Below are 14,038 nucleotides of genomic sequence, written 5' to 3' on the forward strand. Positions count from 1 at the left end.
GCCGAGCCCCCCTCATTGTCTCCCTGTCTTACGGGATATGAGGGAGTGGCTCGGCCCCCTCACATGTTTTTTTTTCACCAGAGAGGGGCTGAGCCCCTCCCTGTTATTTTTTTTTGCCAGGGAGGGGTTGTGTCCCCTCCCTGTCTCCCTGTTTTACGGAATGAGAGGGAGTGGCCAAGCCCCCTCTCTTTTTTTTTTGCCAGGGAGGGGCCGAGCCTCCTCCCTGTCTTACGAGATGCAAGGGAGGGACTCTGACCCCTGCCCGTTTTCTTTTTCGCCAAGGAGGGTTCGAGCCTCCTCTTTATATTGTTTTGTATATTTGTGCTTTGCATGTACGTTGCTGAGCTAATTGTGTGATGCTTAGTGCTAAGCATCGTATGTGGCTAAAAATGCAATGCAAAAAGAAATAAAAAAAATAAAAAGGCAAAAGCAATTCAAATCGGGTAAATACATGTGGTGAGTAAGTGATGCAAGTGCATCACATGTTATTTAATTTCTTGGATGCAACACTTTTCTAGTTCACACACTCATTTAGTTGTGGATATCTAGGACTGCTTTGATGGAGTTTGGAGATCATGCTAATGTATGAAAATAAAAGTGTTCTTATTTTTAGAGTACGGATTTCATGTTAGGCATGGTAGTAGTTAGCGAGATATTGAAGTGTGTTTGTTGTAGGTATATGTTTGACATTATTTTGATATGAATTATTTGAATGTATTGCAATGTTTGATGTGTCTGTATTCATGCTTGCATGAAGTTATTTTCTATTTGATTATGCCTTCCATGTGAAATTGTATCATGAAAACATGTTTCAAATGAATGTATCATTTTATGAAATGTGATTTCATATTTCTAAATATCCTCGTGATGTGTATAAATATGATGGATGGTGTTACACACAAAAATATTGAGTTTGTAAATGCATGCATAATAGTTCATGAAATTGCATTTTATGTTAAGTATATTTGTGGTATAGAGGGGAAGAAAATTTATGCATTAATTGAAACAAAAAATTGCTCACAAACAATCACCAAACAAGAATTAATAGATAAATTAGATATTTTTTTCATCATAACATTATTAAGATTCTCTTTTAACTGGTGATGATAATATCTGTAATATTATAGGACAAAATGACTGCAAACCATGAATGGATATACCGTAGGATAGTTGATAATGAGGTATCGCATGAATATATGGATAGTGTTGACAGTTTTATTAAATTCGCAATGGCAAGTGTCAGTATAGTGGATCCCATCAGTCAGATCAGATGCTCCTGCATAATGTGTAAGAATAATCATTTGTAAAACCTCATGGCGTTAGACATCACCTATACAGGAAGGGTTTTGTTAGTGGTTATCAGAATTGGACGCTTCATGGTGAAGAATTTTAGAAAAATTTTGACGCACGGGTGGATGTGTTGCACGATAATCTATATGTAGATTTGATATTTTATGCCGCAGGACCAAAAATGAGTTCTGCTATGGGACATAGTGATGCACCAACTACGATAAAGGAAGAAGCAACAAATGATGCAGCTAGTAGATTTTATGACTTACTTAGAGTTATTGATGAGCCACTGTGGAATGGTTGAGAGAGTCACACTATTTTGTTTGCAGTTCTTCAACTACTGAATTTAAAGTCAAAGTATAATTTGAGTCAACCATGTTTTGACCATTTGTGTTGTATTATGAAGAGTATGTTGCCCAAAAATGAGAAATTGTCAGAAAATCTCTACCGTGTGAAGGTTATGGTCAACGCTCTAGGTATGGAGTATCAAAAGATAGATGTTTATCCAAATCACTGCATATTGTATTTTAAAGATCAAGAAAATAACAGATCATATCCATCATGTGGACATCCTTGGTTCAAGCCAAAGACAAGAAGAAACGGTAGCACAAGGTAAAAAAAAAGTGTTATGCAAGTCACTCTACTACTTCTCTCTCATCCCTAGATTGCAACGACTGTATATGTCTTCGAGAACATCTAAATAAATGATATGACATGCAAATAAAGTTCGACATGATGAAGATAAGATCACACATCCTGTTGACGCGGAAGCTTCAAGGCACTTTGATCGTACTCATCAAAACTTCGTAATGAAAGTGAGAAATTTTAGGCTAGGTTTATGTATAGATGGATTTAATCCATTTGGGGGTAGATCAACTCCATACTCGTGTTGGATGGTATTTGTCACCCCATATAGCCTTCCTTCAAGCTTGTGTATAAAGCATCAAAATCTTTTCTTGTCTTTATTGATCCCTGGTTCGACTTCTCCAGGCCAACATCTTGATGTATATTTAAGGTCATTGATTGATGAACTGAAAATATTGTGGGATGACGGTGTTTAAATGTACGATATCCACAAAAAATGAAACTTCAATATGAAGGTTGTTGTTCTATGAACAATTAGTGACTTCCCTACATATGGTATGTTATCTGGTTGGAGCACACATGAGAGGTTGGCATGTTCGTACTGCATGGAGGATACAAAATCTTTTAGATTGACGCGTGGAAGGAAGCCATGCTAGTTCGATTATCACCGTCAATTTTTACCCAGCGACCATCCATTTCGACGACAAAGGGATGTGTTTCGAGCAGGCACAATTGAAATGGAAGGTTCACCCACAAGGTTGTCTGGCATAGAGATTTTAAGAAGATTGTGATACTTTTCATGTGGACTGACAAATGCCCGTAGCCCAACACCCTTCCTTGGATTTGGGAAGGATCATAATTGGACAAAAAATCTATATTTTGAGAACTACCATATTGGTTGACCTTATTGATATGACATAATTTGGATGTGATGAATGTGGATAAAAATGTATTTGATAATGTGTTCAATACGGTAATGAATGTGAAAGGAAAAACGAAGGATAATCCGAAGGCCCGTATGGATTTAAAAGTAATATGTAAAAAATCAGAATTAGAACTCAAAGAGTACAAGACCAGAATTGGAACTCAAAGAGTACAATGGCAAAGTACTGAAAACAAAGGCAAGGTACGTGTTTGGACCAGATCAAGTAAAGCAGGTATGTCAATGGTTGAGATAATTGAGATTTTCAGATGGATACGTTTCTAACATTGCTCGGGTTGTAAAGATAGACGAGGAACAATTATATGGGTTAAAGAGCCATGGTTGTCATATCATTATACGACAGTTGATACCCCTAGCATTCCATGATATGTTAGACAAACCTATACAGAGGGTATTATCCGAGTTGAGTAGATTTTTTAGAACATTATAAGCATAAGAAGTCGTAGTATCTGAGGTAAAGAATCTTGAGGATTCTGTCGTCACTATTATTTGTCAGCTAGAGAAGCTTTTTTCGCCAGCATTTTTTGATGTTATAGAACATGTGATCATACATTTGTCATATGAACTAAGGGTTGGTAGTCCTGTGCTATATCGGTGGATGTACCCATTTGAAAGGTATATATTTTTTTATATTTTTCTCTTCAATGCTATTGAGAAATTTATTATAATCTGAGATGTATATTGTTGACAGATGCATGTTTGACCTCAAAAAAAAAGGTTTAGAATAAAGCAAGAGTAGAGAGCTCTAATTATGAGGCGTACACTTTAGAAGAGATTTCAAATTTCTCATCTATATACTTTGAACCCCATATTTCAACATGTTACACATGCCCACCTCATAATGATGATGGAGAACAATTTACTGTAGCTGAAAAATTATCGATATTTTAACCACTTAGGCATGCATTTGGCATTTGCCGGTCAAGACTCTTGGAAGATCGAGAGCAAAATGCAGCACAAATCTATATCCTTTTTAATTGCTCAGCAATCGACTCATACATCGAGTAAATATACTTAATATGTAACACTAAGTTCTATATGTGCATACATGGTTCGGTAATATAAGTATTTGTTAAGTGCAGACGATTTGATCTGAAGTTGCGAAGAAAACTTCTATATCTCACTGATGTAGAAGTACAAAAAGAGCATGAAAATGAGTTTGTGGCATGGTTGAAAGAGTTGGTAAGGACAATGACATATATTTTTTCTGTGTAAACAACAATAAGTTACTTAATTGGTCGTGATCACAGTCATTGTTTATGCTTGTAGATCCACCATGGTGATGTTAAAGATCAAGAAATATGTGATTTACAAAGTGGTCCGACCAAAGTTGTGCAATGTTACAACGGGTACATCGTAAATGGTTATCGATTCCATAAAAAAGACTATGGTGTCAACAAGCCAACAATGAATAGTGGCGTGTGCGTCAAGGGTAGCAGCTACGGTGAAAATGAACATGACTACTATGATGTTCTAGATGAAATACTGGAGTTGACTTACTTAGGCACAAATAATAGTGTAACTTTATTCAAGTGTCATTGTTTTGATCCCACAGCAACAAGAGTCGACAAAGCCTCAGACATTGTGGAGGTGAATCATAAATCAAGGTTTGAAACATATGAACCATTCATATTAGCCTCGCAAGCTTAACAAGTTTACTATACTTCATATCCGAGTACAAGGAAGTCAAATAGAAATGAATGGTGGGCAGTTTGTAAGGTGAAGTCTAAACTATACCCCGAGTATGATTAGTTACAGTAAGACAAGTTAATTGAAGAGAGTGATTACTATCAATCAGATGATATATATGACTTTTCTTATGGTCACGATGTCACACAGGGTCTGCATATCATATCTCCATTATCCGATGGCACATGTATGGAAGAATATGATCCAAATAATATACCAAGTAGATGGGCACCCAATGTAGAAGAAGACGAAGAGGAGGAGGAGGAAGAAGAAGAATATGAAAGTGAAACAAGTGATGATGAAGCATATTTGATCTAGTGAAATACATGTTTGAGTGCTATGAAGGATTTGAATATATTGCCATGTTTGATGAGGTAGTAGTTAGTAGAATATTGGAGTGTGTTTGCTGCAGGTACATGTTTGACATTTATATGCTATGAATGATTTGAATGTATTGTCACGTTTGATGTGATTGTATCCATGCTTGCATGAAGTTATTTTCGATTTGAATATGTATCTATTAAATTGCATATCATGTAACTGATCTAAATAACATTTTTATTTGTTAGAATATGGTTTGTGGAGGTCATAGTGGTCGAGGACCAAGTGAAGGCCGTAGGACATCATTAGGTAAATGTCTGTGTGTTATATCTAAATATTGGCATTCATTATGTTTTTGCTTATATGTTGATATAAACATTTTTACTTGTTAATCGTCTTTATAGGATCTGAGCTCAGTGATAGGCAAACTCAGCTTTTATCTTCACGCAATGCTTCGATAGGTATATCATTTAAATAATTATATACTTGATTAGTTTAAATGTTTATTGTGTGAATTTATAACTCATTGTTCTGTAGGTGATGTTTCACCTATACATGATCCACCTACACGAGCTACTCATACACATCACGAGACAACGCCGGATGTAAGGTCTTCTCAGTGTGATACACGATGACTCATTCAAATAGTGTATATTAATAGTCGACCATAAGTATTTCATTGTCACTTGTTTAATATTTATCTTATAAATAGTGTATATTGACAATCCATTATTAATGTGTATCAATTCATGTGCAGTGCAAGGTTCGAGCAGCAAGAAGTAATATAAGAAATTAGGAAGTCACTACTACAACATCTTTCAGGACCGGTCACGCAATGGAAAGAGTACCCGACGAAGGTGTTGGACAGATTAATGTCCTCATTCATGGTATGCAATCGTTTATCATAACTAATGTGTTTCATATTTAATTTTTTGTTATACTCATGTGTGCTAACTTTCTAAAAGTATTTATAGACTTTCCATCGCTTCGCGATTGCGAACGAAGAGAAAGATGCGAGGGTAGTGTGACAGAAGGTGGCTGTCAATCGATTTGTCGACATGCTGCACAATATAAAGACCACAACAAAAAAAGCAACTGGTAGGATAGATGATCCATTGCAGTGGAAGAGCCATGGGCCTTCTACTATCAGAAGAGATTATTGGGAGGGCATATGCGACAAATGGGCGAGCAATGAATTTCGAAACCGCTCAACAAAGGCTGCACAAAACTGAGCAAAGATGCTCGATGTCCATCTACACACAGATGAATCTAGGACTTTTGAGAGTCACTAGAAGAAAATGGTAATTCATTAATATATATATATATATATATATATATATATATATATATATATATATATACTGTCAAATTTGTAAGTATTTCTACATACTTATTAATCAATTTGTTTATCATTTAACATTGCAGGAAACAGAAAAATGAGACATTATGCCTTACAAGGATGTGTTTGTTGAAACATATAAACGTAAGAGCATGGAAGATTTTGTATCATAGAAGGCGAGAGCGATATCAGTATGTATTTATTATATTAATAAACATTGTAATATACAAGTTACTATGAATTACATTATCATAAACATTGTAATTCTTAATTATTAAGTCATATTCTAATCATTACTTTGTAGGAGTCATACGAGCAGCAAATGGTACAACGATATGGTGATGACTCCACTCAGCATCCGCCTTTTGATCCTGCAGCATGGGTGACTGCAATCGGTGAACCCAAAAAGGGTTGTGTGTTCGGGTTTGAGAGTAACATGAACACCACAGCAGTCGTTGCCTCCTGTAGCCATGGCTCTCAGAGTTCTCCCGCCAGCATCAACTCTCAACGTTCGATTGACCCTACTATGTCTTGGGATGGCGTCTGTCAGCGTCTTGAGAACAAACTGCAATACTTTTTAAATGAAGTCATTCCCAACATTATCTGTAATGAGTTATGCAACTTTTTTTAGGATAGGAGAACTTTGTCTGCATTCAACATGAGCTTCGTTGCCCGTCAGGTATAAAGATTCATGTCATTTGTTTCATGTCGTTAGATTTCAAGATAGTATATGCATGATTGAATACATATATGCATGATTGCCTCACTATAAATTTTTTTGACACCTTATAACATATATATGCATGATTGATTCACTATACAATTTTTATGACACCCTTATAACACATATGTGCATGATTGAATCACTATGAAAGTTTTTTTACAACCTTACAACACATATATGTATGATTTCATCACTATAAAATTTTCTTAGTGCCTTATAACACACATATGCATGATTGAATCAGTATGAAAGTTTTTTGACAACCTTAGAACACATATATGCATGATTGAATCACTATACAATTTTTTGAGTGCTTTAGAACATGATACACATGATTGAATCACATATAAAGTTTTTTGATTGCCTTAAAACACATATGAGCATGATTGAATCACTATGAAAGTTTTTTGACTGCCTTATAACGCATATGAGCATGATATTAGCATATATGAAATTTTTTTACTGCCTTATAACACATATATGCATGATTGAATCAATATGAATGTTGTTTGACAACCTTAGAACACATATATGCATGATTGAATCAATATGAAAGTTTTTTGACAACCTTAGAACACATATATGCATGATTGAATCACTATGAAAGTTTTTTGACAACCTTAAAACACATACAAGCATGCTTTCATCACTATGAAATTGTTTTACTGCCTTAGAACACACATATGCATGATTGAATTACTATAAAATTTTCCTTAGAACACATTTATGCATGATTGAATCAATATGAAAGTTTTTTTACTACTTTAGAAAATATATAAGCATGATTGAATCACTATGAAAGTTTTTTTACAACATTAGAACACATATAAGCATGATTTCATAACTATGAAAGTTTTTTTACTGCCTTGTAACATATATGCATGATTGTGATACACAACACATTTATTTGACAGCCTTATAAACCAGATATGCATGCGTAAATCACTGTGACATTCTTTGACAACCTTAGAACACATATCTGCATGATTGAATCACTATAAATTTTTTTTTCAGTCTTAGAACACATATCTGAATTATGTTAATGTCCTTCAGTTTATTGCTAGTCTATGTGTCATTCAGTCATTTACTTTGTTGCATTAGATTAGGTGTATTGCATATAATTTATTTCATTATATTTTGTTTATAAATACTAACATTTTGGTTCTTTTGTAGGATATTGGAGATGATCAACGTAGAGGAGCTGATGGAGGGAGGGGCAGATCGAGAAAATAAAGAAGATGATGCCCAGAATCTTGACGATGATTTGATTCATTTGTTTAATTTGTTTGACATACTTGTAACTAATTATAACTTGGCAAGGATTATATTTAGTTGTTTTGTGTTAAATTTGTTTCACCTGTATATGTATTTTTTATGTGTACTTTGTCTTTTATAAGCAGGTTATCTGAATTTTATAACGAAAAAAAATTCTCAAGTTTCAGAATAATTCAAAAAAAAAATTTAAAATTAGCGACAGATATTATCCATCGCTAATCTGTCGCCAATTTAAATCAGTCAATGATTTCCGACGGGATTTAAGTTGTCGCTAATGGCCGTCGCCAAATTGACGATAGACATTAGCGACGGATATGTATCCCTTGTTAAAGATTAGCGACAGATTAAATTTCGTAGCATAACCAAATCAGTCTCTATTTAGCGACGGACATGATTCGCCGCTAATTCATCGTTACTTAGCGACGGATTGGCGACAAATAAATTCTGTCACAGTTTAGTGACGGGGGTTATGCGATGGACACTATCCGCCGCTAAACCATCGCTAATCCGTCGCTAAACACGTTAGTGACGGATGTTGCGACGGATTAGCGACGAATAGAGTCTATCGCTAATACGCATTTTTCTTGTAGTGAAAATCTTGATCAAACTACTTTGGTGTGGTCCTGTTTGGAATCTCGGCACCGGGATGGGCGTTTATGCATTTGGGATGGGAAGCGAGGCTCTTTCTCTTTTGTACTGCCACTTCTTTAAATGCATAAACTCCATAAACGCCCATCCCAGCTACAGATTCCAAACAGGCCCTGAGAGCATGTGGAAAAGCTCAAGAGTCCAATGTTGAAGGACATGCATCCTCTGATATCGTGTTGGAATAGAACCATAGTTAATCCTAATGGATAGATGTTGTTGATGTTGAATCTTCAACATCCTTGATTGATTGGTCACAACTAATCATGATTCCTAGACAACGTTTATGAATTGAAAGCAACCAAACTAATGAACTACGCATTCAACTTTTTTATTTCATTAATGTAACATTAGATGGAACTAAGACTGAAACGTACATGATATTCAAAAAAAACACTGAAACGTATATTTAAGTGTGATTAAAATATAAAAGTATATTTAAGTGCCGTTAAATATAAAAATTGTGAAACACTTCATAGGGGTTTACTCTATGTTCACAGGTGTAGATTGGAACGAAATTTCAGCTTGAGTATTTTTTAATAAATTTTCAAATAAAGTGGTGTCGTTCAAATAATCTAAGAGATTTATAAGACATCCATGCATATCCTGAAATGTCTTTGAGAAGGAAGCGGATGTTAACTTGTTACTATCAAGTGTAAAATAATATATATATATATATATATATATATATATATATATGTGTGTGTGTGTGTGTGTGTGTGTGTGTGTGTGTGTGTGTGTGTGTGTGTGTTTTGGGGAGTCAACGGGTGGGGTTTGGTTCAGGTGGAACCAAACCTGGCCCTCATTTTCGGGTATGGTATCGGGTCTGTATCTAGGTCTAATCGGACCCACCATAAGAGAAACCATACCCGGACCCGATAGGAACTACATGACTCAGACGCGGGCCATACCTGGTAAAATACTATTTTTTATCATTTTTACATTTAAAATGTGCAGATCTTAATCGGACGGGTTGGGCCCGGGTCTGGTATTAAATTTCACAAACTATACCTGGCTCCATGTATTAATCAGACCTTCGGGTCCGGATCCGGGTCTTAATCGGGTCATATTATTTATCACCATACCCAGACCCTATAGGGTTTGGTACGGGTCAGGTCCGGGTAAGCCCCACCCGTTGACACCCCTGTGTGTGTGTGGAGGGGGGAATTCTTTTCTTTTTTCTTTTTCTTTTTTTTGATGAACCAGTATATGAATTTAGACCATCCAACAAATTTTAGGGTACCAGTCTTATCTTGTTATAATTTTATGCCTAATAGTAGCAGTAGTCTGTTTCATAAAAACTAGACTGGAATTTTATTTTGATATGAAGCAACAAAGATATGTTGAAACCTAAATATAACAAGATTTAATTTTTCCTGAAATGTACAATTAAATGCCAAATGCTTCAAGGCCTAGTGGTTCATTCCATGCAACTACACACGAAAGTGCACACACTCGCGCACGCACACACACACACTTGATTTCAATGTATCATGAATAAGTTTTTAACTAGTTATTAATGAGATTATCATATTTTGGAATTTAATGACTAATAGTTAAAGATTAGGTCCAGCCCAATATTCACTGGATTTGCTAAGATCAACTGAAGGTGCTGCTCACTTTGGGTCATTATTCTGCTAATTATGCCTTTGAATCAAAAAGTAGTTTGGTGTAGTGGACTGCCTAACTCTTGAACCACTTTCTATAACAGTTAATTCCCTCTTATCATTGCACCTTCCATATCCATGTCAAGAAAGTAACTTCCTTGTCCACCCTCACAAAAAGAAATGTGAAAAATCCCAACTTATATTCGAGAATCAGAAGCCTCCTTTTTTTACTTTTTTTATACATAAGAAACTTTAGTTCCAGGGGCATTTCCACCTATATAATAATGCTTTTCTCACATCCTTCTAGAGGACATACCGCCGCTTCTTAAAATGGCATTATTCGTTTCTACTGTTGGGAGAGGTATATAAGTCCTTTAGCCTAACCGCTTCACTCAGTTTCCAATACTAAAGGCAACAAGAGGGTGAGAATTGCTCCAAATTGTGCATCATGGGTTGCTGTCTCTCCTGTGAGAAATTCAAGCTTAGTCTCCACAATACTCATGGTAATTCATCTCATCTGGTTATCTGAATTTTGATTCAACCATCTCTAGCTTCTGTCAAAAAGAAAATTCAATTCTCTAGTCACTCCCTCTTGATGGTTCTTCCTGCAAAATTTTGATACCCTTCTAGTCTTTTTTCTTCTGTAAACATTTCCTCAACAAATCAAATTTGGCATCCAACTTAACAATATCTGTGTGCACCATGCATATGTCTTAACAACACAGCTTAGGCAATTGTTCAACTGCTTCTGTTCTCATGGTAACAAAAAGATATCGTTTTTCATTGTTTGAAAAAGTTTGTACTTTTCAGTATTTATGTTTCTACTTGTTATCTCACATGTTTCTGAAATTGGAACAGATAAGATTATGAGGCTGAAGGCCCAAGAACCAAGAAGTGATGCAGCAATTTCTGCTGGTGAGACTGGCATCAAGATAGTCACCGTTCCAAATGTAGAACTCTCTAATCCAAAAGTGGAGGCACCACAAGACAAAGCTCAAGAAGCACCTCCAAGTCAAAATGAGCACTTCATTTATCCATCTACCCATGCATTGTCTGCAGCCATGGCACAGCCACTACCATCTATCAGTGAGACCAAAGAAGTAGTGGAAGTGCATGCCGGAAATTATGCCGGGACGTCTAGTTATCTACAAGAAATTGATTTCCAGCAAGAATCATACTATTCCCTCGGCAGTTATGCGTCGCCAGCTTATGTGCCAGAATCCCGATTCTTCCGGCTGACTCCCGGCCGAGATGCAAGGTGGTGGTACAAGAGGGACTACTACCATGGAGATTGCCCAACTCCAATTCACGATGGAGTTAACAACCATAGGATTGACACTAATCAATTTGCATCTTTGTTCAGTGATGAGAACCCAAATGCATGTTCCATTGCTTAACAATAATGCCGCGCATCCTTTTGTGTATAACAGCCTCGCCGTTGTATGGTTTGGTTGAAATTTTTTAACAAGAAAGAGTAGAATTTTCTTTGCAGCTTAACCCTTAACTCTCTCTCTCTCTCTCTCTCTCTCTCTCTCTCTCTCTCTCTCTCTCTCTCTCTCTGGCTCGTTCATTTTCTTTGGCGCCCTTGTTTTTTTTTAAAGGCCTTTGGGACCCTTGTTAGCAGCATGTTCCAAAAAATCATAGTTGCAGGGTCTTTTTGCTCAATCTAGCTAAGGTGTATATGTGTTTAACATAGTCTAACAGTAGAAAAACATGTATTGGATAGGTACTTTTTAGCTTAACTGTATTTTTTAGAGATGTTAAAAACCAACTCCTCATATCGCAGTAAAACTTGATGATAAGAATTTCATTTTTTTATTAAATTCGTTTAATTCAACATATCTTTGTTGCTAAAATAAGCAAATGACACATTTACAGGTAAGAGGCACCTGCAATTATTAGTTTTTCCAGGGTCGTAATGTATATATATATATATATAGACACACACGGATTCGGTGATGATCATCACTGTGATATGTTTATCTCATCGAATTTGGTAAGAAGGCTAGTGATCCGATGCTTGCTTCTTGTTGCAGCCTCGCAAGAATCGAATCTATGACACCTTTTATGTCTTTTCATTTTATTCCTGTTTACTTTTATACATCATTTGAGTTGAGCTTTATGCAATGGGGATAAAAAGTATAGTTGGTGCAGCGCATACCGTCCGCACGTCATGTGCATGGAATATCATGCGGAAATTTTTTGAGCATTTAGAAATTTGTACCAACTCTTTTCTCTTTACTTTTTGTCTTTCAATTGTGTGGAAAGATGCCGTCCTTTAGAACTGTAAAATGAGGTATTACTTTCCATCAGTGGCTCAAAATTTTGGCATGAGTTTTGGATGTAGATCCCACTGGTAATGAAGATGACTTGCATATGCTTAATGCCTTTATAGTCTTCTTTTTTTCTTCAAGAGCATTTATAGTCTACTTGCTTCTAACAAAACTGGTCATTCACCCTTTTAACTTGGTTATTCTTAACATTTCCCAGCATATACAGTTGTTAGTAATGAAGGCCATTTCATACGACAGGCAGTAATATTGTTTTAATTTTTAGACTTCCCTTTAATTTTTCAATCGATAGGTTGCATAAGAATTATTTTATATCATGGTGATGATGGTTGATTATAGCCTCAGTACCAACTTAATGAAAAAAAATGATTTTTTTTTATTCTAGGTGATATCATCTTCTAATTTTTTGGGGATGAGCAGATAAAGCGCTTGGCCTGATTACCTTAGATTTCGTTTGGACGTTGCATTATTTGACGTTTTCCAGACTTTTAAATTAATTTTGGGTGAATTTCTCATTGGCACCTAAGTTTTCAGAATAATTGAAAAAATGCACCTATGTTTTTCAAGATTTCCGAAAATGCACCTAGCTAAACTTTATTTTGGTTAATCAAAATAAACCGTGGACAGTTTTAACATTAAATTTATAGTAAAAAACCCAAAACGGCCTTTAAAATTTTATTAATCTATTTTCCTTTCTTCTCCAACGTATAATCTTTACTTTTTATAAGTTTACGGTTGTATAATAACTGGAGATGGTCAGTCTAACCCATCTTGCCTATCAAAAAATATGGTGGAATGGGGGCAAAGATGAATCTAAACTTCGTTATATTTTAATAATAATAAATCAATCAATCAAAAGTTGACGAAGGAATATATAAAATCAAAGTCTTCCTAATTTACAAGCCTCCCAAACCATATTGCCAAGAGTATATATATTAGAATTGTTGGAAGGTAAAAAAAGTAATATCTTTGTACTAACCCAGGATAGGTTAGTAGTAATTGCAACTACAGTTAATTTTAAAAAGGTATTTTTATTTACATAAACAAAACTTTGGACAGAAGTGTCTAAACCAAGGGGTCAGACAATTTGTCCGTTTCTAAGTAATGCAAGAGCAAACTAATTAACATGGGCTCCAATCTGGTAGGAGAAGTTTGTGCAAGTCACCATGTGATGGGACGTTGCAAGTTCGAACCCCACTGGTATATGGGTGGTTGAATAACTGCCTGGTAGTTAAGGTTGTTTGTAAAAAGGAGGACTTAATTCTCCCAGCTCTGTTATAGAAAATCAAGTAGTGCGAGAGCAGATCCAGTATTTGTGCATAGTACTTA

The 14,038-nt window shown here is 35.6% G+C and overlaps 1 protein-coding gene across 1 annotated transcript; it reads left to right on the plus strand.

Annotated features, from left to right (window-relative positions):
- Positions 1 to 10,789: 10,789 nt before the first annotated feature.
- Positions 10,790 to 11,815, plus strand: LOC149834238 (uncharacterized). Its single transcript, XM_090009319.1, has 2 exons — positions 10,790 to 10,921; positions 11,277 to 11,815. Exons 1-2 carry the CDS (start codon positions 10,867 to 10,869, stop codon positions 11,813 to 11,815), a joined length of 594 nt encoding a protein of 197 aa, XP_089865445.1. The 5' UTR covers positions 10,790 to 10,866.
- Positions 11,816 to 14,038: the final 2,223 nt, after the last annotated feature.

This window comes from Nuphar pumila, chromosome 6 (genome assembly GCF_984573655.1).
Source record: "Nuphar pumila chromosome 6, dmNupPumi1.hap1.1, whole genome shotgun sequence".
In the NCBI taxonomy this organism is placed as follows: Eukaryota; Viridiplantae; Streptophyta; class Magnoliopsida; order Nymphaeales; family Nymphaeaceae; genus Nuphar; species Nuphar pumila.

What these genes read in the sequence shown, in the direction of transcription:
- LOC149834238 (XM_090009319.1), top strand. Translation starts at nt 10,867, where the DNA reads ATGGGTTGCTGTCTCTCCTGTGAGAAATTCAAGCTTAGTCTCCACAAT. An exon ending in TAGTCTCCACAATACTCATG is followed by an intron (nt 10,922 to 11,276) that starts GTAATTCATCTC and finishes AAATTGGAACAG; the next exon opens with ATAAGATTATGAGGCTGAAG.